Source organism: Apis florea, unplaced genomic scaffold (genome assembly GCF_048593485.1).
Source record: "Apis florea isolate Af1SG1 unplaced genomic scaffold, ASM4859348v1 contig_2274_pilon, whole genome shotgun sequence".
NCBI lineage: Eukaryota > Metazoa > Arthropoda > Insecta > Hymenoptera > Apidae > Apis > Apis florea.
Window position 1 is genome coordinate 2,019,317 of NW_028256550.1, and position 26,742 is coordinate 2,046,058.

Genomic DNA, 26,742 nt, shown 5'->3' on the forward strand with positions numbered 1-26,742 from the left:
GATCGATGATTTGATTTGAATTGAAGAATTAAAATGCGTAATAACGATATAATATATATATTCGCAATATTTTTTGTGATTACAATTATAATATTTTAAATAATAAAAATTAAATTATTACAATTAAATGTTAAAAGATTCTATAAGTGATGAACTGGCAATAATGCGCATGCGCAATATGTCTAACCCTGTTGTAAAATATAATTGTTTTAAATTTCAAATAATAAGAAATTTGAATGTGGGGATTTCAAAAACGATGAAAACATAGATACATATATACCATTTATGTCTGCAATATATTAAATAATTATTAGATACATTTATGTGCGATAGTTATTTTAAAGTCACGTTATTCGTATTTACAATTTTTCTTTCTCACTTTTAATTTAAATCTCTGTTATTCGTAATATCCCAGTACGTTTTTACGTTTTTTATGGTTGAAATAATTGAATAATAAACAGCAAGGATCATATTTAATTTACTCACAAAATAATCTTTCTTTTTTTTTATATCGCTTCTTTGCTACAATTTTTCGCCCATTTCATTGTCTATCTTTTTTTTTTTCTTTTATCGTATAAAAACTGAGTGAATCTTTACTTGAATAATCGATTATCAATAAATAATAATAATATAATAATCAGTAGTATTTCGAAAAGATGTGTATCGTCAATGGAATTTCTTAACTTAAAAGGGACAAATTATAAGACTAAGATAAATTATTAACAATCGTCGAAACGGCCTTAAATTTTACAGGAATGAGAATAATTGAACGAAGAGCAGAGAGATAGAATACTGATCGCACAAAAAGGATCGTGTTTAGAATATAATATTATTAGAATTGTAATACTGTTGAATCGGTTAGTTTAATCTACATATATGTACCCTTAGTTTTCAATGATACGCAAGAAAAATTATTCTAAGGGATTTAGAGTATTATATTACTCATCTGAGTGTCTTACAAAAAAACTTTGGTACCTGCTCTGATCATTTCTATCTGTTTTCATTTGCACATTTATCTCCATTTGCCGATACACGTCTGAGAATATTATGAAATAGTCACACACAAATTACTATAAAATCACACGTTACATCCACACTTAATCAGAAAGAAAGAGAGCGAGAGAGAAATGATGAAAATAAAGGATCAAAATTTTTTTTCGCGTCGTTTTTAAAAAAAAAAAAAAAAAAAAAAATCGAAACTCGATAAAACCTCCGTATTCGCAGACTGCACTCGTTTATGCATGTAAATGAAAATGAATAAAAAAAGGAGAGAAAATTTAAACAAAGAAACAACGAAAAAAAAAAAATGTACATTTTGTGTAAAAAAATGTACAGTGTATAATAGATGTAAAGTATGCTTTACAAGTATGCCCCGGATATCTTTATCTCGAAGAAAGGTAAAGGTGCAATTAAAAAAATGTCCTGCCTTTCTTAAATTAATGATTCGTCACAACTGATATTACGCAACTCTCTTTTCCTCCTTTCTTTACATTTTTAACTAGCAGGTTCTTAGAAAGTGAAACCCTGAGAACATGGAGGTTTATGTGAACCTTAAGACTTTGTGATAGTATGTGCGTATATGTACATCGTATGAATATTTTAAGATAATCTTTTTAATAAATATGTTGATAATATAAAAGGGCATTGTGAACTAATTACAAACGTTAGAGAAATATAATATAATATATAATATAATAAAGTGGTTTAGTAGTAATAGCAATAATAATAATAATAATAATAATAATAATAATAATAATAATAAGAATAATATTACATCTCATAATAATAATAAAACATGATTGTACCGACAACATGCCCTTTGTAAGGTAACCCAAGAGTAGGAGGAACGTGTACAGATTAAAACTCGAACTTATTTAAATCTGACTAAGCATTTAGTACAACAGCGCTTTTCATTATATAAAATTCGAAGATATATTTCTAACAACCGATTCACTATCGACAGATCCGAGACTTCTCGATCGAAGTCTTTGACCGATTTTAGACTTTGATCCGCTAAATTTTGCGCATAATATACAGACTGTACATAAAATACACGCATTGGGGAATCCTGGGCAAAAGTTTCTCGACAAAAAGATTCTCGCTCCAATGAAGTTCATTGGCGTTATCTAGTGCATTAATTATGGCAAAATTGAATAAATTACAAAATATATCGAACGGTATTAATCTAGATTAATGAAGTTTAAATAAACAAAAATCAATAATTAATTAATTAATTAATTTACGCTAACATGGCAGCGTTCTTATGAACAAAAATTACAAATCGTATCGGAAAAATTTCAACGGCTATCACATATCATATAACAAATTTACGATGTCTCCGTTAAAATCCATATTATACATTAAATTTAAGACGCAAGAAAAATTCACTATAATATCATTGTCCTTTGTAACAATAATTTAGTATTACATGATTTCCTTGCAACTATTTAATATACATTCAACAAATAGACGGTTAGACAGAGTAGCTATAAATCGGACATCGATAGACATCGATATTCAGGATACTTAAATTGCATTATAAGAAATTCTGAGATAAAACATCTATGCAAACACTATTTTAAACGGAATTTCTATTATTACTTCTGCATAAGCACGCTTCATTTTATAACACATAATTAAAAAATTTCTCGGCGTTGCTTTTAACAAGTAGATATTAAAAATTCGTGTTAAAAAGCGTTTGCATCTACAACAGCGTTCTTAGATACGTTCTTAAATTATATCAACATTCACATATTTTCTTCATGTATCTTTATCTTAAATACTCGTCTTTTTCAATCAATGAGATTAGATTTTTTTGAAAAAGCTGCCGAGAAGTTGAAATAATTTTCGAATGTACCGTGTGAACTTACTGATTCATCGACTAATGGTATTACGTGTACGAAATCAAAAATATACATTTCATGATATCTTGACGATATAAACGTAAGCGTTTAAAGGTTTAAAAAGATCCTTAACATTCTAAAGTTTAAATTATAAATCACATTATTCTTTCTTTTCTCATATCAGATACACGAAGGCTTTCGTGGAAGAGCACGTTTTGAATTTACTTGATATCTTTGCACTAAGGTTTTTAAAAAATCCTATCGTTGCTAAGACGAAGCACGTTTGATTCTCGAGGTAAACTAGTTGTTCATTCGCCTCCTTTAAAACTTTAACTTAGTACGATTTTACTAATAATTTTACTTTTTAATTTTTTAATAGAATTGGGCATATTTTTAATCTATGCGATGATCCCTGATTAGCAATCCCTGTAAGGGAATTTTTATATCAGCCAACTACATATATTCATATGTGATTCAATTGTAATGTTTTAAGACGGTGTAGAAGATAATCTTTGGTTACCCAAAAAAGTGCCTATTTAAATACAATCGTCGATTACTTAGTTCCTGTATGGCGAAAGCTGTCGTAACATGTTGTAATATATATTTTTTTTTTTAAATCTTACATATCAATGACTAATTGGCCGCTTAAATTATATTTCCCATAGTTTGTAATTTTCCGCAACATTCATACTTCTTTGTATCTTTTTCTTTTTTTTTTTTTTTTTTTTTTTTTTTTAAAGTTCATTATATTTTCAATAAATCAATTACTAATTTAACCCTCTCATATAAAGATTCTGTAACAACGTGTTCTTACATCCTTTGTACTTGGTAATTTAAGTTTTAGAGTTTCAGGTTGAAAGACTCATATATAGAAAAAACAAAGTTCAACTAATATATTATTTTCTCGTCATAAATATTTAATATAAAAGAAAATTATTTCATTAAGTTTCAAAAAATTATAAATGATGATCAGAAACGAAAAGCTAATTATTATAAAAGAGAATGCAAATTAATCACGATTATAGTTATATATAAAATATATATTGCATGAATAGTATAAATAATAATAAATTAATCATTGATTAAAAATGATATAAAAGAAAAGATATTATTAATTATTTAACTATTAAACTTATTAATCTGTACAATAGTACACTAATAAATAATGCATGTAATAATTAATAATTCTTTACCTTAATGTCATACTTTTATGCAGTATGTATAACATACAGAATATAAAGAAAATTTTTTAAATCTATGAAATATATATATAAGTATAATTCATACTTGTATACATTATATATTAATTTAATTGACATAGTAATTGTTTTCAAATGGAATGTTTATAAAGTGAGGCGTTTCACACTTCACACATTTTAAATAAGTTATCTTTTTAAATGTACAATAAAATTTACATATGAGAGGGTTAAAATAGAATCAGCCCATCCGATTATACTTTGTTTTACTCGGATAGCCATTTCTATTGATACTTCTGCACTGTCATTATTCTTACTATTGAATCGTTTATTCACAGAGCAAAATACCAAGAAACAGAAATAAAAAATTTCTGTTCTTACATTTAGCCTTGAAAAAACTAGTCTTTCTTTACATATTCTCTAAACATACAGCCTAACATAAGAATAGAAATTTGAAATATTACATCGATGGAGATGATAGCAAAAAATAACCTTTAGTTATTTAAGCTAGAAATAGGCTATGTAAGAGATTGTTATGTATACTCGGGAAGAACATCAATCTGGTACATGATAATAGAGATCTAATCAGAATCTTCTTCTATGGTTGGAGGTAACATAGCAAGGTGTTGTGAACTAAGCATTCCCCTGGAAAGCGCGTACTCTGCTAGAGCACGATGACAGAATACATATTGGTCTGGCATTTGAATACTGTAGGCCCTCTGCGCTCGAATTTTTTCAACAGTTCCACGGATGTCTACAGTTCCGGTATCCTCTAGTCGCGATATGCAAATATCTAATGTGCAAAATGTTCCTATAAACATAACATATAAGCGTATAAATATTTTTATCATTTTTTGAAATTTTTTTATTTTTTGAAAACAAGATATATTATATGATTATTTATGTTCTTCATCAAAATACCTGTTCTTCCTATACCGGCACTGCAATGAACAACTATAGGAGGTCCTCGCGGATGTCCGGCCCATGTATCTCCTCTACTAGCAAGTAACTTAGTTTGTTGTTGTCTTACTAAGGCTAAAAATTGTAATAAAGCTCTAGCCGATTGTGGAACTCCATAATCCGGCCATGCCGTGTATAGCATATGGCAAACTTCTCTTGCCTCGTCAGTCTAAAATAAAAGCATGTTGTATTTATTGATTATAAGTTTATAAACATCGAGCGCTTTAGCTTTTATCCTTGAAACTTAAATCGAGCATACCTTTTTATTTGTAAGAAGAAGCATTGATATCGTATAATCTGGATTTGTATCAACTTCAAGGGTAGTTACTGTAAAACCACCTGCTTGTACTTCATCACCTGGTTCAGGACCCCAATATTGTGCACATTTCGTACGTCCTCTTTCCACCACTCTAAAAAATATATCAGAAATTATAAAAATTTTTCCTATTGTTGAATATTGTAACAACAATAAAATACATCGAAGAAAACGATTTACCTTGTGGTCATAACGACAACCAACGTTTGTTGTTCCCAAACCATTCTCCAAAAATCTCCACAAGTTTTTGGCAACGGACCTTGGGTACTAATAAACGCATTTTTCTGTTTGTAACCATCAACAAAATTAGCATTTATATAATCCGATGTAGCGTCTCCATCTATTTGCGATAGGCACACTCTACTGTGATCATAGCAAAGTACATCTGTATATCGATTTTTCGATTGATTCGATCTTAATCTGAAAGATATATTGAATTGTTTGTTAAAAAAAAATTGATTGTATCTTCATAAAATATTCTTCTGTGTTTTATTTCTTAACGAACAATCATTATATACTTGGCATTATTGAAGGAACCTTCAGGCGGTCTTTGCCTAATTTCCGCATACTCTGCTATGAGTCCTGCGCGTCCTCTCGAATGTATCTCTTCGATGAGTTGTTCCATAGTAACGGCTTGAAGACCAAGATCTCCGTGAAGGCTGTCGTCGTCGCTAAAACCTGAACTAGCTGAGGACGGAGGCTGAACTGGAGATGGTGCCTCATCGGTTCCCATCCAGACATCACCATTCGTAATCTCAATATCTCCAATATTCGAGATACCATTTTTCACTTTGTTCTTATCAATTATAGGACTAGTTGAGCTACTGACTGTAGTTCCATTGGGATTTTGATGAACTGTTTGGTTTTTCGATGTGGGCGAAAGAGGAGTACCCACTCTGGGGGTAACCTAATATAAAAAATTTTATGTTATTATAGTTCTCTTTGATGATGCAATACATATAATATATATATATTGTATTATAGGATACTGACCTCGCAAAGTTCACCCCCGCCCCTGTTTGTCATGGATTTAAGACAATGAAGAAGCCATGCTTCATGCTGTATCTCCAATGTGCCTCCCAAACGATGCGGTAATGATTCCCGTGGGATATGTAATGTTAATTGAGGAATAGATACGGTGAATACTCTATCCCTTAATTTTTCGCGTACAAATAATCGAAGGATCTTGAAGGGAGCTTTGAACCACAACGGTGCCGTCACTATTAAGACTTTTTTTAATTTAGCTGGATAACCACCCTGAAATAAATACAATATCTTGTTAAATATATACGTTCATAGAAATATCGTAATTCAATATTTATATAGAATCATAAAATATTACAAAATAAAAAAACCATATGGTTATCAATGAGTACATTACACGCAAGCACTACAATTATAAAAGACATAAAACAAGAATAATCGATGAATTTATAAGATGCGGTTTATTTTTATATGATGATTTTATATGTACACATATATATATACACTCACACAAACACACACACACATATATATATATAAAGAAAAAAATTAAAAATGAAAGATAATAAAAAAAATTGGTTAAGATGATTGCATGATTTATTTTCGAAATGGAGCGACTTTCAAATTTGACCTTTGCAAGACGATGCAATAATAGAATGGTATATAAACCAAGAGGAACGTTTACTGCCAACTGCAAGCAATCTCTGAATATATGTTTAATACACAAAGGGATTTCGTTTTAAAGGAAAATTACAGAATTACGTAGTACAAGTTTCGATCCAATTTAACGTTAAACCGTTTCTTATAAGCTGCATATAAGTTGCGTCAAATGATTGCAGAATTAAATCAAATTAGAACAAGCAAATTGTTAGTACGTGATCAATGAATATCAGAGCTCAATGGGAATGTGCAATATGCAAAAAATGTTTCTCTAAAAATGCAAGAAATACGATAATTTAATCCTCGGTGTTCTTTGTAATGTATATAGAGGGCGGAAGTACTGTAACGACGTCAGCAGCACCACTACTACATCTTTGAGATGTTAAGCGCATAAACCCTATTACATCGAAACCCCGCGAAAACACGAAGAAAAAGAATGTACAATTTGAAATCATTTCGAATTCATTATAAATTATCTTCACAAGATATTAAAATATTTATCATTAAGATATTTTATCATTAAATATCATATCAGATTAGATCAGGATTAATAGAATTACAAGGATATATTTGGTTAATAAATAGACTTCGGATAACCAATCAATAAATTAGAATTTTCATTTACCGTATGTTGAGAAAAGATGCACGACAAGCAAATATTTTATCGGGCATTGATGACACGAGCTCGTTAAACGATCAAACGATGGAATATAGAACATAAATTATCTTGTAAACGAAATAAATGCCGATGTAATGATAAATCGAGAACATTCGATCAACTTGAAATTTGATTAATCACTAGGACATATCCAGCGTCGTCGAATCGATGAAATCGAAATCACTGCCGACACTCGGTCAGTCAATCGATAGCGTGAAATTAGAATAACCGTTTTCTACTTCGGTTTGAGGAACACAACACAACTAATTTCAATTATTTCGACGACATTTCGTGTTGGAAAAGATAGATATAATTCGAACGGAACGTCACAACGAAAGTTAAAAGAAATTATAATGACCCGACAGCGGAATCAGGTTGTAACTTCTTCCGATCTGTGCACGATAATACCGCAAAGGGGTCACGATGATTACTGACCACGAGCGTCGCGACGTTATCCCGCGTATACGCGCATGCGCGCCAACGACCCCTTCTTTTTACCACCGTTCTAGCATCCCTTACGCGAATTTCTTTTCCCCTCGGCAAAGGTGCGATCCTACATGTGATGACGTATTACGTCAGTGCTTCTCAACCTGGGGATCCGGATGTGTTTCATTTGCGTTCAGTATTTCGACAGCGGTCAGGATTAATTGAAATAGATACAACATATGTGAGCTATGTTGCGTATACCGGGGTTATCAACCTATAATAATTTGCTAAAACTATAACGTTTTAGAATATTTTTAACTCAAAAATTTGGCTACGTAAACAAAATGTTCGCGTACCTCGTCGCATACCTCATTCTCGTTTTTAATCCAATTGCCGTTTACAACGGAGAAACGAAATCGGAACGGGCGTCGTTGACACCATTTCCATCGCAATTCGAACGTAACTTAGCAAAACGACTGACAAGACGAAAATTTGATTGGAAAAATTCCAGTTCCAGCAATTGCACGCTATAAACAGGTATAATAGAGCAGAAAAATGAAAGATTATTGCCAATGTTAGTCGAATAGAAAGCTGATATCATTTCTTTTTTACATAGGTTCGCAATATAGGTTATGCGTTTTAGAATAGAACTCCTAGCTTTATCTCCTATTCCTACTAATAACCGACCAAATAGAAGATTATTTTTATCTCGTATTCAGTGACGTAAAAATGTTGTTAGAAATAATTTTCATAAATATTCTATAACTGCGTCATCCCGTCGAAACCTTTGAAAATCCCTTGTTCCGCTCGCAATGTGCGGCTCACTGAGCAATTGCAAGTGGGTTTTCGTGAAGCGTTAACAACCCCTTAAGCTTCCCTATTCTTTGAGATGCACCCTTCTCTATATACACTCTACTGCCAGACGCTTGAAAATTACTTATGTGCTTATTGCTCAATATTATATAATCGGAATTTTAAGCCATATATTTTATCATATTGTCAAAATTAAAAAAAAAAAAAAAGAAAATCAACATTTAACGAAAATCCAACTATATTTAAAGTATGTATACTATGTATATTTTTAATAGTGTAACGTTACACATTTGTCTATACTGCACTAATCTTTTTGCAGAATGACAACACGCGTATATTACGCGATCTGATTTCGTCCGTGGTACGAATAAAAGCCAAAGATGTTGATTAAATTTCCTGTGTAAAGATAATGGCCTACATTCGAAACTATCCGTTCCTACTAACAAAGCTCTTTGTTTCTCGGATCTCTGTCAACTCTAATCATGTAGATTTGTGAATGACAAAGGTAAATATCGAGAATGGTAAATTTGTGTCGCGGGAGTATAAAGTTTCTGACAAATGTAACATATTTATTTATTCAAAATTTAACATGTGTGTTTATAATATCTGACTTAAATTTAATGAATGTTTCATTATTTTAATATTATTTTCTCTCGTTCCGAAAATTAAATGAATTAATATATAATATACAAATTGTATCTAAAAAATTGCTCACATGTAACACTTACCTTTAGGAGGGTGAGAATCTTTTGGGATAGATCATAATCGAAATTCTGATATTTGCTATCCGACATGTCATAAATAAAAACCAGACCGTGTTTTTGAGTTTCTACACTTTCTAGAGCTGCGTCTAATTGATATACAACGCCCTGTAATGACACAGATAAAATTCCATTATTGGAAGGAATATGCTTAATTAAAAGAAATATCATATCTTATTATGATTAATAAGAGTCTTTTTTTATTTTTTCTTTTTAATAATTTATTGATTATAATGAATATGTTATATATATTTAGTAATTATAGAATGTCATGATATAGAAAATACGTATACAGAAATAGATATACTAACTTGTAACGTTGTTTGATGAGTGGTATTTTGTGGAAGGTGTAAATGTGCTGTAAAAATAGCTATGGCTGCCCCTGTAGCATCCCGTGAAGGCTAGAATATTTTTTATGAATGATCACGAACACTTCATTAACGCAAGACCATTGGTATTTTCATTATTAATTAAATAACTTACTAAAACTGTAAATTTTCCTGTGCGTAATTCAGTGAGCAAAGGTTCCTGAGTAGGATATAAAAGTGCAAGACCCTCTCTTCTTCTGGTGGCTTCATGCTGTTCATATAACGCTAGTGCTCTTGCGACTTCAAATTTCCTTGCTGTCAAAAATTTTACAGCTGTACTCCATGATACTGGACCAGCTCTCCTTCCAGCCCGACATTTATTAACTGCTTCTATAAATTCTTTCGTAGCCTGAAAATATTATATTTGTTAAATCCAATTGCAAAAATCTATTGCACGACATAAAATTTGATAATGTTTTTTCGAAATCGTAAATTGCTTTTTCTTTTTTAATTTTTTTGCACGTTCCAATGAGAAACTATTAATATGAGTAAAACCACAATAAAATGAAAATGACCATTCGATTAATTTAAAAAAACACTCGATATAATATATATATTATATATTTATCGAAACGTGTAACAGTCATTCGTCAATGATTTGTGTACATGCCCTGGGTACCGATATAACTTCCGGTGCCCGACTACCTACCCACCGGCAACTTCCGCCATAGTACGCTTGTCGGGGACCGGTGCGGTAAATGGATAGGTTCGTTCCAGGGTCAAGAAATTTAATATCATGAATCAATACTTCAATAAAATTTCATTAAGTAATAATTTAAAAATAACTCAATTATTAATGTTTCGTCATATTTCTTCCACGTATTTTGCTTGCTTCTTTCTTTTTAAAACAAGAAAAATATTTTTTTTCTTTACATTACGATCTTTAAAAGTTATAAAAATTGTTTATTTATTAACCGCATATCATTCAATGTTAAATATCATAGTGTATAAAATTTTTGTACAAAAATTACTTAAAATCTTGAATTATTCATGTAGAGTAAAATAATACACTCATTCAAAAAGTATAATTAACAAATGAATAAAGCATCAGTCTTGCGATGACAATATCTAGTTGCACAAACATTGATGATTAAGGCTTAATACGCTCACGCGAATCTATCTATCTTGCTCATTTAACGCAAATAACGTTGAATAGGATAATCATTGTTGAAACTCAATGAGAAATATTCTTGCTGATTTATCGAATAAGAATACATTTATCCTCTTGTCATTTCCGTTGAAATTCGTTGAAAAGATTGAAAGGATAAGAGATAGAGAAAATGAGAATGAATGTTTATATTACGCGCTTGTAAACATGTATATGATATGGAGATTGAAGCAAAAGGGAAATCGTAATCGATTGTTTCGCGACGTTGGGAATATCAATTAAAACAATTTTCTGAGAGAAATATATTCCGATTAAAAGATGGATCAAATCGCTTACCTGTTCTTGCTCGACAGTTAACGTGGCTGCCATTTTGACTTAACACATTGACATAACTGAGGAATGAGCACTAGCACGTACTTATTTTCGATTTTAGCCTAACAATCCCCTGTGTATAGCTACACATTTTGTTTTTGCACTAAACGCACAACACTATCTTTATAATTGACTGGTCAAAACAACGATAAAAATAAATGGATCGGTCCGGTACTTGTTCATTGTCCGACGCTTGACGTAGCTATAGCAAACCCGCTCTGAACCGTTCAGACGCTCGATCGTCTTTCTCTCCACAAGTTGAGCGCCATCTTGAAAGCGTGAGTGTGTAAGCGACACTGTACCACACTATACATTAACTATAGATTTGTACCATACTTTATCGGTAAGTCTATCCTTCTCACGCCGGATATGCTATCATTAGGATCGAGTATAGCTCAACGTCAAAAGTCTCTTCGAGTCTTATAGGATTTCGTGCAAATTCAACGCCGGAAACAAGCCAGGTGTGTTTTGGAACGGAAGCAGAATCGTTGTTAGTATATTATAATCTGAACACGTATTGGTACGTGTTTCAATGCGCGCGCTCAAATACCAGGCACGTATATATTAATATGCTTTCAAAGAGTTGTAGCAAAGTTTATGCCAATACTTTTGAAATTCCTTTGTAAAATTGTATAGTAGTAGAATATTCATTATCTTTCTCCAGGAAAACTGTAATGCTTTATCGAACTCTGACAATAAAGCGAAATAATATATTTGATCAACAAAGTCTTTTTATTATCAAAAGAATGGTTCATCCGTTATGTAGATTACAAGGATTTAATGCTTAATAATTTGGCTATTAGAGTAATTGTTAATTCAAAATTTCTTAATTATTCAATAAAAATCTAATTTAAATTATTGAATTACAATTTAATTTAAAGAAATCAGAAAATGTCAAAAAGATAATAATTATTTTAACATAGATATTACGTTGATTTCACCGGAGAAATCGCTGTCGAGTCTTTGCCAATAAGCAACAAGTTATCGTGACTGGTAGATGCAACAAGTTTTGTAATAAGATCAAGTTTCAAACGTTTATTCAAACTTGGAAAAACGAAGCCACATACTTATAGATTTGATTGATAACACGGGAAGTAAAAGTTATAACCAATAAATATACGCACTGTTTTTTTTTGTAATATAAACATTTTTCTTATTCAAACGTATGTTCTTACATTTACACAGTACAAAAAATTATACTCAGACCTGCCGGCCCGCGGTTCATAATTGCTATGACTGGGGGCGACCGGTGGTGGGGTAGTGTAGGACTTTGGGGGTGGATATTTTATAGGAGTTTAAAGGGCTGTACAATTGTCTCATCCATTCCACTCCGCCCCCAATACACGGCCCCTTCTTTCTTTCTCTCTCTCTCGCTCGCTCACTCTCTCGAGCATTCTTCCGAAATTTCGCTCAAAAAAACGTACACGCATTCATATAACACACAAACAATCTGTCGAATAATTCTCATTTATACACTAGACGCTCGTAGTCGTGTTTTTTTCGCCACGTATTAGCAACATTTAAATATCGGTATTTTTCGTAATAATTAATCGTAATAATGATAATCATAATCATAATAATTAATAATAATAATAATAATAATAATAATGGTATAATAAACTATCTACCTACGTCTGTAAAGTGTATTTTTTTTATCCATATTCATGGAGTGTGTATCTCTTAAGTCTAATTTTTTCGTATTTATATATGTATATGTATACATATAAGTATGTATAAATGTATTTACATACACGTAGCAAGAGAACGAATAATAGCTTTGTTGCAGCAATAATACACAGAGTATGTTTTTTTTTTCTTTTTCTCTATAACTTTATACATCGTCGGTATCATCTCAATTATCAATTACCATTATCGTCGTTTGTGAATAATAAGGGTATTTTTTTTTTTTGTTATAATTTCCGTAATATTAACGTTACTTATCGACACTAAGATATTTAAAAATTTACTCGTTAAATATTATTTTAATCAAGTCGTTGTATGCTAGACGAATGTTGAGATCAAAGAAATTGCGGATTTCAGGATTCCAGTGATTTGTTTTTCCTTGTTCTTCGTTTGTTGTTGCTTACATATCGGTCTCAAGATTACTAGCCGTAGTGAATATCAGACGATCGATAAGCGCACCAAGGGCGCGAAACGCTAAATTGCATGCGTCTGTCCTCGAAAGCTGTTGCCTTCCTCTTCTCTTTTTTTCTACCTTATTCTTTTTCTTTTTCTTCCTGTTTTTTTTTTTTTTCCTTTTTTCCGTTTATCATTGAAATTACGACTGGTTCATAAACATACAACTATGATGGTATTTTTTTTTAGTTGTGAATATGTGAGAAACGTCATTGTGAAACATACAATGGACGAGGACGGTAATGGCTTTCAAGAATTCAGACATCGCGCAACATACCGTGAATAGCAGCGGTTTGTTCTATATGAGGAAAGTTAAATGATAGGAACTCGGCCTCTCATCTGTGAATTCTGCATGACTAATCTGTGTTCTTTCGTCCATCTCTTTTCTTTGTTTCTTTTTTCTTTCTTGTCTACCTATACACAAACGTGTAAACACGCGAAAATGTCCACGTCGTTCAACATTGGCACTTCAAAAATCGTTACAGCTTTATTACTTTGCATTAAATAATGTTACCATAATTATCGATATTAATTACAAATACAATTAGAATATCGCTGCTGCTCTATTGGATAGACGGTTCGCGTGATTCGACAAAAATAACAGTTTCTTATTTTTTTTCTTTTTTTTTTTCTTTTTTTTAATTATTCTTTTCACTTTTCTGTCTTACTTTGTTCCTCTCTTACTCATTACTCTTACTGGGTTATCACTGGGCCACACAACGTTAATCCAATCTATAAAAAACATTAAATTCAATAGATTTTGACAATCTATATTCCTATAATCGATCTTTTATCCCATGAAGATAATATATCGAAATATTTGTTTACAACTATTGTTATTTTTGTTCTGATGCCGTAATTTAAACGACAATGATCATACAAACCTTCGAACAAACTTTGCTCGGTATAGCCGATATATTTTTCAAAGAAGAAAGACAAATCGAAGAAACGTATATATATATGTATGTATATATATATATATATATTCGAGGAAGCCGAACTGCGGTTATCACGTATATTGCATTAATGTACTTTACGCGCAAAGATCCAGTCACCTTATCCGTTAAACTGGACCGATGTGAACAGCTTAGGCAGTGTTTTCCTCTTATGCTCATTGCCGCGCTGAACACAAGAACGTAGCAAGAAAATATATATCGGCCATTTAGCAAACGGCTTGTTTGTTTTTTAATTAAATCGATACCAAAAAAGCACCAGATCACGAGAGCACGTAACGCGGATCGACAAGTATCACTGATCCAACTAACAATTTAATCGACATCTAATTGCACAAAGGTACCTCTAGACGATCCTTTCAATAGTTGCTAGTAAGAATTCATTACACAGTAATCCATTATCTACATTTATATAATATAGACAGTATGTATTGAATACAGGCACGATATAAGTAATTACAAATAATGTATGATCCAAAGTTCTCCTCCTGGTATCACAATGATAATGGACGCAGTGCGCGTTTAGCGTCATCAATTCTCCATAAATCCTCAATGAAAAAAAAAAAAAAAAAAAAAAAAAACTCGCAGACTTCATGTCGGCGAGCACACGTTGCTCGAGAGAAAGAAAAACTATACGCAAAAGGAAATTGAAATGAAACAACGGATAATCTCATTGGCTCAGCCAATACCAAAAAATCAAACGTTTCGAGTTACTCGTCAAATATCACAACAAATTCTTGCACCTCGATACAGGTTCCGGAGCATCTTAAGATTAAATCCATCCTGTCGTTTCGAATCGATCCCGACATATGGTACTCGGGAAAGCGATATACGACCAGGTAACAGATTGGGCACTCACTGATATAGCGAGACTTTAGTCAAAGAAAGATCAACGGTTCTTGCGACCGCGATAGGGGGCCTAGGGCTACGTCTCCTCCTTTTTTATCTCGTTATTCGACTTCAACTTGTTAAGAGTTTCTTCCTTCACGTTGCTCAATACGGCCAAAGAATCTTTCACGGCATGATAAATTATATTCTTGATCTGCAATTTGTCTTCGTGATTCGTGTGCGTGTCGGATAATGCACGGAACTCTTGCGTTAGATGGAAGCAATGCGACACATTTTCTGGAGATACGAAATCTTCGGCTACCTTTATACAATTGTGAAGATTACGGACTTGATGTGGCGCACCAGCTGGCACGAATACTGCATCGCCTAGGCACTGTACAATAGCATATCTGCAACAAATAAAAAAAGAAATATATATATTTTTATTTCTACAAAAGAATTTCAAAAACATGCGAAACAAGAAATGTAAAAGGAAATATATAAAACTTACCCTTCGACGCCGTATTCGCGGTACAACCGTTCTCGCAAAGGTCCATCGAGATAACAACTTTGATCATGGATTGGATCGTGATGAGGTTCCAAACGAGCTCCACGTTCCAAAGCAACAGCGTTCAACAGATCTCTGATTTTATCAGCATCTCGAGCTGCATAAATGTGCCACAACGCACCCGGTGCTTCTCCCCGTTCGCGAACACGTCGGCGTGTCAAGATATCACAGCCGGCTTCATCTATTGCTCGTAATGCTTCTGTAATACGTAAATACATTCGTTTAAAAAAGTTTTCGAAATGAAAAATTTACACTACAAATCAGAAAAAAAATATATATGATACAATGATAAATACCTTTGACGTGTTCGTCGTTATCGGCATCTTTTGGGATACCCACGTAAACCATGACATTAACTGCATCAGAAATATCTAGATGTAGATTAGTGGTGCCTTTGTTTGGATGAAGAGCCGATCCATAAGCATTGTACATTTTGGGCCCTAAATCTGGTCTCACGAAACAGTCGGGTAAACGACTGGCCAAGTTCAGTCTTCCGTTTCGATGGGTGTACTCCGACAACGGCAGAACTTTCATCAAATCCGCGAATCTCGATGGCAACAGTTCCGCAAAATCTTCACCAGGAGGCCAGTCCTTTAATTTTAACAACATCGGATTTCCTCTCTCGTCCTTTAACCTCTTCGAGAAATGTTCAAATCCTTCCCAGAATTTACGCATCGGTTGATTCGGCACCAAATTTCCGGTCATGCAATTTATCAAATCGTTCTTCTCGTCGCCAAAGTCTCTGGCGAACGAGTCTGGATGCCAGAGACTCATGTCTAACAACTTTGCAACATCTGACACGATGACCGGTTGCCCACGTTTCCATTGATCTTGAAATATTCTGTAATTGTTTGGATTGTTCGGATCGTTTAACCTGAGCAATTTTCCATCACAGAGCCAAGAATGTGGTACATCCGGGTAAAGACTCTTGCTTTCCGTGAGCGTCATGATCCGGATGGGCAATGGTTCTCTTCCCTTCTGTGTCCATTTGTATCTTCTGACGAAATGCTTAAGCTCTCTCGGTTTCTCATCGTCCAACTCATCCTCTCTCTCCTTCTTCACACTGTGCTCTATGACGCTGGATATGACTTCGTCCAATGTGTCCATTTTCGACTTTTTCCCAGACTTTGTGACGTTGTTTTGGGCATTGTTTCCGGAGGTAACGTTAACATTACCGGAATTATTGGTCGGTGAATTTGATCTGGAACCACTACCATTTGATTTGTGGGACGGTCGGATAAGCAATTCTCTCAATGTCGAATAATTACCATCCCGATCTTCATCGGAATCTGAACTAGAAGCACTTTCGTTTTTATCTTGATTCTGTAAAGCTACATCTGCCAGCCAGTTCAACGGCGAATTTTTATCTTCTCCATTCGTTTTATTCTCCGATGATCCATTCGACTCGTTTACTTTCTTTTCTTCTTTAATTTCCTGCTTAACGTTACCGTTCAAAACCGGCACCGAATCGCCTTTTATCATGTTTCGCAAATATTCATTGGCAGGAGTTTGAACGACCAGCGAACAACCACAATGTTGGGGTATTCCCCATTCAGCACGGCATTCGTGCAATCGTTGACCAAGACGTATCAGGCTGTCGCCAGCAATAATTTGTGTAAGCATAAGTCGCTCAGGTTCGTGCACTTGTCTATTTGTACATAAAAGCCATGAAAAATCGTCTCTATCCTTTCCGCTTTCTCCCCATATCTTGATCGTTCCATTCTTGCGTCCCTAATAATATTTAAATCGTTTTGTTAAATCTTTGTGAATAAAGGTATAAATTTTTATATTCAAAATGATTGCGGTATTTTATCAGTGTTAAAAAGCTCGATATTTTACAATTGTACATATCACGTGAATTTCAAAGAATTATTTATCATCATATTATATTAATTATATTACGAAATGAGTAAATTTATGAAAAATATAAGAGATATTCTTACTTTGTAACAATCGATGCACACGACGAAGCCACATTTTCCGCAAGCCCAGTGGTAATTAAACAAGGTCGTTTCACAGACGTCGCACATCTCCCGGACACCTTGGACCACTCTCTTCCAAGCGACTGTTCCGTCTACAAGTCCCGAACTTGCTGTCAAGGTGAAGAAACAATCGATACGCAAAGCGTTAAATCATGCGAACAAAGGAAATAAACCAAAAGCAACTTCGTTTACGTTTAATTACATGCTTATATATAAGTTTCGAAATAAATATTAATATTGAACGGAATAATTTAATATACACAAAAGCAAGAGAAACGATGTACGAATGTAGATTACATGCTGCTAAAATCGACTTATATTTATTCTTTTCATTTTCTTTCTTTCTTTTTCCCTTTTTTGAACTTATTCTCGTTAAAATTTTGCACATAAATTTTATAACGTACAACACATAACTCATTTAACATCGATATGAAAACATGCGTGAAAATGTATATAAACATAGATCTAAACGATTTTTATTTTATTACTTTAACATGATCAAATAATTATCTCCTAGAAGTTTCCAAATTCAATTCTAAAATAAAATTTACCTTCTGCCATGTGTTGTTGAAGAGCATCCTTTTCTTGATGCAAAAGATCACAAAACTGATCTCCAACTTGACGAAGTAATCTGTGAGCCATTTCCAAATCTAGATCTTCTTTGTCTCCCTTCTCTTTGTCGTTCTTGTCAGGCTTTTCGTCTTTCTTGCTATCCGAACTTTCTTTTCCTGGTAACCATAATCGAAGATCTACCTATAACATGAAAAAGGCGAATATTAGAAATATGTTGAAGTTGAAAGGCGATAATTAGAAATATCTTGGAATATTTACCTCAGATGCATCTTTGTGAGGATCGCTAAATCCTGCTATCGCCAATTGTCCGTTTTTCGTGTACCGTAATCTACGGAATGCATAAAATCTGCAGAAAATATTTTGAGGAAGATTTTTGGAGCGCTGGTGCGGTGTCCATCTGCACTCACGACATTTAGCCAATTTTGGAGCTACTTCGAAACAAGCGCCGTCTTGCAGCCAACTATCACCAGTTTTTTTCAATTGCGATATCGGTGGTCTACGAAAGGGATCACCTCTACCACCACTTCCACCTGGCCCACTGTTACCACCGCTCGCACTATCGTCTCTACGTTCTTTCTTTTGACGAGGTTGCTGATCTTCTCCACCTAGTTCATTACCTTTCGTAGTCTTTGGTCTTCTACCTCGTTTCCTGGGTTCCTTATTATTTCCTGTCGAACAAACAATTCGATATTTTTAAAAAAAAACGTAAAAACATTTATTTAAAACCAATTATACAGTTAGTAACATAACTCAGTGTTAAAAAGCTCGTTATATTATCGATATCTCATAGACACATGTCAATCTTTGAATTGATCTCATCATCTTTCTTTTTTTGTTCTTTTTACTTTTTTTTTTTTTTCTCGTAATAAATTGCGTCAAACTACATGAAAGAAGAGAACTTGTACACTTTATTCAACATCGAGACAGGGTAAGTGTGCGAGACGGGATTTATAAGAGCTTAGAGAAACCTAAAGAGTATCAGGAAGTTTAGAAAGTAAGTGGACATTTATAGAAACAATTTTAGATTAAACAGAAGTACATAACCTTTTGAGAATATACTCCTGAATTTCTCGGGTTCCCACATAGCTCTATAGAGACGAGTAAGTGTATAATCATGGAACGCGGATCACTTACCCTGCAAGTGAATAGTTAGTTCACCTGATGGGAAGTCCATTTACAAGAAGCTACGTCAACTAACCGTTTCCCGAGGAATTGTTGGAATTGGCCGTGGTATGTCGCACCCTCGATGTAGGTTGAATGGAACCCAACTGTTCACTTGTATCACTGGCAGAACCAGCTTCGCTCTCGTTACTAGATTCACTGCCTACACCAGCTCCTCCGCCTTGTTTATCTTCTTTTCGCCTCCGCTGATCTTCCGCGGTCGTTTGCTGCCTCCGTGCTGCGCCCTTCTTTCGTTTTACCTACCACAGGGCACAGATTATTAAGTAGTCAGGAAGTTCATGCTCTTGTCGAAACTACTGCCAAAAACTACAAAACTAATATAATACACACGCGTGCGTGAAAACGCGCACACATCCTCGATATTGAAATTATATCATTCGTGGTTATGGATTCCTAATAAAAGCAAATCAATTTTACGTCGAACATGCAATGATTCGAACGATTTCACAACGCATTAATAAAAAGAACCAAAAAAGAAAGAAAAAATTAACGATTACATTCTTTTCTTTTTCATAAATCGTAAAGTCATTTGTTGTTCATCGAAGATTGAACAAATTTGAAAGAATTTAAACATTCGTTTTTGTATATATATATATATAAAAAGTAAGGTTAAGTTTTCTTATTTACGAACTACGCATCGAGATAAACTTTAACACTTTACCACTCTTGTCCATTGAGAATTATTCATTTCGAATAATCGATGATTGTACTTTAGACACATATATACGTATTAAAGTAGAAACACTTGTATGAAAATAATATACGAGTCAAGTTGCTTTCCTACTTGTGGCTTATGTTTGCAGATAATGTTATCAAAATGGCGCCGACAGAGGCGGGATATTCAAATATAGAACGTTTGAATAGTAAACTCGTATAAGTATTAAATATTATTTTTTTATAAATTTTTTTTTTATTCTACTAACAATAAATAATAAATAAAATTTTAATCGATTGTTCGTTATTCGATCATGCTATTATTCATTATTCGTTATTCGTCATTCGTTTTGTTTATTTGATTTATATTTAAAGTTTACTTTAAGGAAAACAAATGACAGTTGATACTTCATAGTAGAGATGTTAAAATGTAGTTAAAACGATGAAAATCTAACGCGACGTTTAAAATTTATTATAACTTATTTCCGTAATTATAATATGGTAAAATACGATACATTTTTATACATTAATACTAACTAAAAATATAATTTTTGCATATATAAATCTATATGATTATAAAAAGTTATAATTTCTTTGTGATTTTTAAAGACTTAATCAAAAAAAAGAAGAAGAAAAATGAAATTTTTGTCATTACAAGATCTACGTATGAATGACGAATAATTCGAAAAACAAAAAAATCGTTAAAATCGTTAAAAATAAATTAATTTTAATTATATCTAGTTTATATAAATTGAATTTACTTTATTGTTTTCTATCTTATTTGTTATTCAAAATAATTTTTACCTAATATTAATATAATTTTTTTTTACTGCATACGTATTATATTATGGTTACGTACATGCTTAATTATGTAGTACTGATAAAATACTGATAAAATCGTTATTAATAATGCAATAATAAATCTACATACAATCAAAATAAATAAATAAATAAAAAACAATACCTTTTTATAACGGTTCATCACAATTTTTCAAATACTTATGTTAATTTGATGAAAAATTTTTTCAACGAAAGTTATTCAATATTTCAATGATAATAGAAATACAATTAGCAAAAATTTTTTAAAAAAACTTTACATTCAATAAAAGTGGAAGTTATATTGATTATCTTAAGTAACTTGATAAGCATTATACCTGCTGAAGTAACGAATTCAATGATTTATTATACAATGATTCTCATTTTAGAAATCTATAATAATTTAATGAAAAAAACAAGTTTCCTTATTCATATTCATACGTAAATAAAATATATATACAATTTATCGTGAATGAGCTGTCTATTTAAATGTAAACAGTACATATACTTATTCTAGATTCTACTAATCTCATTTATGGTATACATTAGAACAGTGTAACAATAATATTGATAATAATAATAAATTTGAATTTTTTTTCCATTTATTATAAATTGCCGCCAAACTACCGAATAATTTTTATTCAAAATATATTTTTTCTTTATGTCAAATTAACGCAAATATCTGAAAAATCATGATGACTTTAAACACGTAAGATAAAGTGTGCGATTATACTCGGAACACGATCTACCTATTGCAGAGAGCATGCAAGATGATATAATAGGCGAGAATAATAAGACAACAGATTTTCCAAACGATGGATGGGAAGCATTCGCGGCCAGAGGAAGAGGAAGAGGAATAAACACGATAGATACGATCCATATAGATACCTTGGGTGGCTTCCTTTTGGGCGGCGACTTCCGTTCCGGGTCGCTGCTAGAAGAATCTTCTTGTAACGTTTTCGTGTCCGTCGCGTGCCCGTTTAACGATTCTTTGTTCGCCGATTTACGGCTGCTTTTCGCGGTAACTTTGCTCTTGTTTATACTGTTCACCGCCATGCTGCCGATATTGTGTATGGAATTGACGGCGCTGGGCAAACAGGTGGTGGTCGTGTTGCCGGAAACGTTCGAGGTGTCGCGCTCTTTGCTGTTCAACGGCTGCGAGGGCGCTTGGGAGATATTCATGGGCAAGGTGACGCACGATCCGCTGCCCACAACCCCGGTCGTGTCCTCGGTCCCGTCCTCGCCGGAATGCCTTTGCAGCCAGGCCTTCTTCAACTTGTGAACCGGGTAACTGGTGCTGCTCGGCGGCCTCGGGGCAGGGCTGTTCGATTTCTCGCTGTCGACCGTGCCGCCGCTTGGGTTGGCTTTGGCAGGCGTGCCAGGCGCGCTGGGCGCCGGACTCGGCGCCGTAGAGGGCGCTGGGCTGGGTATGGGCGCGGGGCTAGGCGCCGCGCTGACCGTTGGATTCAAGGAGCTGACGCTCCCCGCGCTGGCCGGTCTCACGGATCCATCCCCGCTCGCCGTTCGAGGAGTTGGGCTGACCGCCGCCACGGTGCGCTCCTGTTGCCCCGTCGTTTGGCTGTTGGACTGGGCCAACAGCGCCACCGTCGTGTTGACCACGGTCGTGATCGAGGTGGCGGCCGAGGCGATCAACGGGCTCGGCTCGCTCGCTCTCGACAGCACAGGCGGGCCTACGCATTGAAGGGACAACGGCTGCGGTTCCTCGGTCCTCCGTTTCTTGCACACCTCCAGGGAGACCGGTTGGCCGGAATTCTCGGTCAACGAGGGGGTCGGCGCTTTCCTCTTGGGCGAGCCCGATCTCTCGATCCCGAGATCGAGCGGTTGCGTCTGGAAGGAGGCGTTCAACTGCGGCTGCGCGTGCTGCACCGTCTGGCCCCCGGGCTGTTGGTGGGGGCTCGTGTGATGGGCGGGATGCGCGATGGGCCTGGAGAGCGGCGCCGAAGCAGCGGTCGGCGGGGAGCCGTGGAGGGGGGGCGGCGGCAGTTTGGCGGCCGGCATCGAGCTCGTGTATCCCCTCGAGTCGTAGATGGACCTGCTGTGCGCGGGCGGTGGCAGGGGTGGAGGCGGGGCCCCGTGGTGGTGAGGCACTTGCTGGTAAGGCGAGCTACCGGCCTTCGAGGTGAGAGGTATCGGGGCGGCGACCGCCGGCTCGGAGGCCCTGCACACCGGGGTCCCGGTCATGATCCCGGAATTCGGTTTCCCGTAGATGTGTGGCGGCGCCGGGCTGCTGACTTTCGGCTTCGAGCCGGCCGGCGTGGCGTAATGCGAGGTCGGCGATGCCGTGGGCGGATGCGGATGCGGGTACGGATACGAGGACTTGGCAGTAGCGTAGGGCAGGCCAGGCTCGGGCCTGGTCAGATAACGGGGCTCGGGCGGCGACGGGTGCGGCGGCTGATGGGGATGCTGGGCGTGGGGCGACTGCCGATTGTGCGAGTGCGGTGGATGCCCGTGGGGGCTGGGTAACTGGGTGGTGGTCGTGGACCCGCTGCTACTGCTTCTGTGATGACTTTGAGGTATGCTCTTCGCTGTCTGCAGACCGTCCAGGTGGTGCAGGTGGTGGGGGCTCTGCGTCGGGCTCCTGTACTCGTACGGTTTGTGTTGCGGTGGCACGGACTGCACGTTCAGATACGGCATGATCTTCGGGCTCGACGAGTGTTGCTGAGTCGCGGCCACCTTCGGCAACTCCCTACCCTCGTTCTTCACTATCACCGAGCTCTTGTGATCGGGCAACAGGGACGGAGGATTCTGCAGAACTTCCCGCCCGTGGTGATCCCTCTCGAGGCCCCCGGCCAGCCCGCTCTTGCTCGGCAACGACTTGTGCGGTTGTCCCACCACCTCGGCGCTCTTCACCTTGATGTCGTGCATGTACGACGACTGCGGCTGATACGTCGAGTAACTGAACAGGCCAACGTTCGGCTCCACCTTGGGCAGGGAGCTGTGCGAGGGGCCGACCACCGGCGGTGGTTTCTCGTGGAGGCTGGTGACGGGAAGCGACGACTTGGAGGTTCTCGAGTGCGCTGGCGGCGGTGGGTAATCGACTTTGCCGGGCACGCTCGAGGGTCGAGACACCTGGGGGGGGGGGGGCGAAAAAAAGAGGTTAATAAAACATCGTCGAGAATTCTCGTGGCGAAAAGAAAGGAGACGTTATCGCGATTGATACCTGTTGAGCCGGAGGCGCAGTGGCCGCGTAATAGGCGGCCCTTTGTTGAGCGGCGACGTGATCCCTGGCCTCGGCCTGCCTGTGCAACCTCTCGGCCGCGACCAGGTGGTGCTCCCTCATCCCGAGATTCTCCGTCTCCCGTTGCCGTTGCTCCCTCGCGTCCCGCTCCCTCGCCTCCCTCTCCCGCTCCTCCCGCTCCCGTTGCTGCTGCTGCGCGACGGTGACCGGATGCGTGACCGCCGCACCTGTCCCCGGATGATGGTGGCCCACATGCGCCGTCATCCCGGAATGCGGCGCCGCGTGCGTTCTGCTTCCTGGCGGCGGCAGCGGGAGGAACGAGTTCCACGCCATCGAGGTCGACTGCATGTTTCTCTGCGGAGCATAGCACACCTACTTCAATAAAATACTGCCAACTATCGGCGCTCGTCGATACGAAGGGAAAGAGAATCGCTCGAAACGCGATACGCCTTCTATTTTCGCGTTTGGCGCCACGGTCGAGAAAGCGCGCATGCGTATACACGCGCAGCGAAGGGAAACGCGTAGGAAGAGAAAGCAGCCGGCCGGCCGGGCTTTTATATACTCTCCTTGCTGAAATCCGATTATTTTCATCCCGTTTGTTACGTTTCGCTCTGCAATAAGTTCTTCTGTACCCACGACGAGTATAATAATGTAATTAGTATATAACCAGAGGGGTTTTCTAACAACGATGTTTTCTATTCGAATTGGTAGAATTTCATTTCTATTGATAAATTCTTGATTCTTTCCAACACTTTGCATTCCCCGTTTCGAATTTCACCTCTCCTCGAGAGTTTTATCAACCGGCTCATTCTCGAAAATCGGAATATCGATTCTCTTTCTCTAGGAGTGTCTGTGTGTCAAGGTCGAGCGCTGTGTCGAGTCGCAGCGGATAAAATTCAACGAGGAGAGGGGGAGTCGGGCGAGTAGAGTGGAAGCGAGCGGGGAGAGAGGAGGAGGAGGGGGGGAAGGGTTTAAACAGCTTGTCAAGAACAGATCGCGAATCTAATTATAGCCTCATCCTAAGAAGAAGATTTACGATGCTAATCGAGCCGAGCGAGCACAAATAATGTCAACCCGTTGTTCGGTCTGTTTGCTCGTCGTCCATTCCTTTTTTCGTCGATCCTACGATTTGTTTGTATTCCCCTCCCCCCCTCCCCTCTCCCCTCTTAAACACACGATGGATTTCTTTCTCGAACCTTTATCGAGGTTGTTTTCATTGTTGAATTAGCGTCACTTGTATCGATTAAGGGCGGGAAAGAATTGAAAAGAAAATGGATACTCGCATTTTTTTCAAAGACTGGAACGAGGCTATGAGGTTGTTTAAGCGATGGGATAGATAGAGTGGAGATATACCAATATTTTGAAAATTTTTTTCTCGAAGAATGAGAGGAAAGGAAAGTGGATGTGATAGATGTTTTGAAGAAGAATTTGAAATGCATTGTGCTCAGATGTCAAAAAGAATTGATACTTGGAACTTGGTTTATATATGCCGATTATAAAACTAAATTTTATATATATATATATATATGTTATAAAATAAAATAAGTGATTATACTTTTGTTTTCTCAAAAATTACTGTCTCGATTTTCTAATTTGTTTTAATTTAGAAATAGTTCACAAATTCTTAAAGATTTACAATAGTTATATCGTGTAGGTTTCACGCGAAATTTCTTAAAATTTTTTTAATTTACAGCTAATCTTCCAGGATCAATAGATTTCATAAATTATTAGATATTAAAGGAAATTAAGAAAAGAATATTTTAATTCGTACTATCGAATAATAGCGATTACCTTTAAGAAGAATTGCAAATCGTCACACGTACATACGTATTATACGTTGCCTGAATTTCACTCTTGTATTCCAAATGAGTTCATCAGAGAGTTCACACGAGATGCATTTTAATTATATTTCTTTTGCCTCAATTATCTATCTTGGTCAAATTCAATACGAATACGCGTATTCCCCAGCATACAAAATACAATCAGTGAAAAAGCACGTTTTCAGACAATTATAGTTGAATGACCACATTATGTATACTCCATTCGATAAAAGTAATCAAGTATTTATTTATGCCAAATTTACATTTAACGCGTGCACTCTTTTTCTCTTGCTCAACTCGACTGTAATTACGAATACAGATATAATTTTAAATTGTATTTAATTATATAGAGATTACAATTATCTCTTACGTTAATAAAAAAAAAAATATATCGTCACCAAGAATATTATAAATAAACATTACGAGAGATAAATAAAAAAAAAATCGCATCCTTTTGTTTTTTTTGTAATATCTAATAATAATTCTACGTTCTCCTTCGAATTATCTGTATTATTCATGATTCGTGATGATCCGCAAATGTAAAACAGTCCGGTTGTACGTTAAAC

The 26,742-nt window shown here is 36.1% G+C and overlaps 2 protein-coding genes, 1 long non-coding RNA gene and 2 other non-coding genes across 5 annotated transcripts in view; 1 reads left to right on the forward strand and 4 right to left on the reverse strand.

The window, feature by feature from the left end:
* Positions 1-277: 277 nt before the first annotated feature.
* Positions 278-11,748, reverse strand: Ptpmeg2 (Protein tyrosine phosphatase Meg2). Its single transcript, XM_003695298.4, has 10 exons — positions 11,430-11,748; positions 10,101-10,334; positions 9,929-10,018; positions 9,585-9,725; positions 6,309-6,572; positions 5,834-6,222; positions 5,496-5,735; positions 5,259-5,409; positions 4,961-5,168; positions 278-4,850 (listed from the first exon to the last, which is right to left on the reverse strand). The coding sequence occupies exons 1-10, from the start codon at positions 11,460-11,462 to the stop codon at positions 4,621-4,623; spliced, it is 1,980 nt and encodes a 659-aa protein (XP_003695346.1). The 5' UTR covers positions 11,463-11,748; the 3' UTR covers positions 278-4,620.
* Positions 8,256-9,733, forward strand: LOC147658356 (uncharacterized). The gene is made up of 3 exons (XR_015290684.1): positions 8,256-8,580; positions 8,660-9,103; positions 9,176-9,733. It is a non-coding gene; the product is annotated as an uncharacterized LOC147658356 (long non-coding RNA).
* A 724-nt stretch (positions 11,749-12,472) lies between the features above and the next one.
* Kdm3 (Lysine demethylase 3) overlaps positions 12,473-26,742 on the reverse strand; it is a 247,992-nt gene continuing 233,722 nt past the window's right edge. The window contains 9 exon segments of the mRNA XM_086903087.1: positions 12,473-15,792; positions 15,894-16,149; positions 16,247-17,681; positions 17,894-18,042; positions 18,484-18,685; positions 18,764-19,173; positions 19,704-19,926; positions 22,046-24,247; positions 24,339-24,728. Coding sequence (XP_086759213.1) covers positions 15,480-15,792; positions 15,894-16,149; positions 16,247-17,681; positions 17,894-18,042; positions 18,484-18,685; positions 18,764-19,173; positions 19,704-19,926; positions 22,046-24,247; positions 24,339-24,728 — 5,580 coding nt within the window. The 3' untranslated portion in view covers positions 12,473-15,479.
* LOC116414688 (small nucleolar RNA SNORD36) lies at positions 17,758-17,839 on the reverse strand. The gene has a single exon (XR_004225239.1). It is a non-coding gene; the product is annotated as a small nucleolar RNA SNORD36 (small nucleolar RNA).
* On the reverse strand, positions 19,250-19,333 carry LOC147658357 (small nucleolar RNA SNORD36). The gene has a single exon (XR_015290694.1). It is a non-coding gene; the product is annotated as a small nucleolar RNA SNORD36 (small nucleolar RNA).

Bases quoted from the DNA above. Each gene is read 5' to 3' on its own strand.
- Ptpmeg2 (XM_003695298.4), bottom strand. From the start codon at position 11,462: ATGGCAGCCACGTTAACTGTCGAGCAAGAACAG. The intron at 10,335-11,429 runs GTAAGCGATTTG...TAATATTTTCAG, and splicing joins TAACTGTCGAGCAAGAACAG to GCTACGAAAGAATTTATAGA. The intron at 5,410-5,495 runs GTAAATCGTTTT...TATATTTTTTAG, and splicing joins GTTGTCGTTATGACCACAAG to AGTGGTGGAAAGAGGACGTA.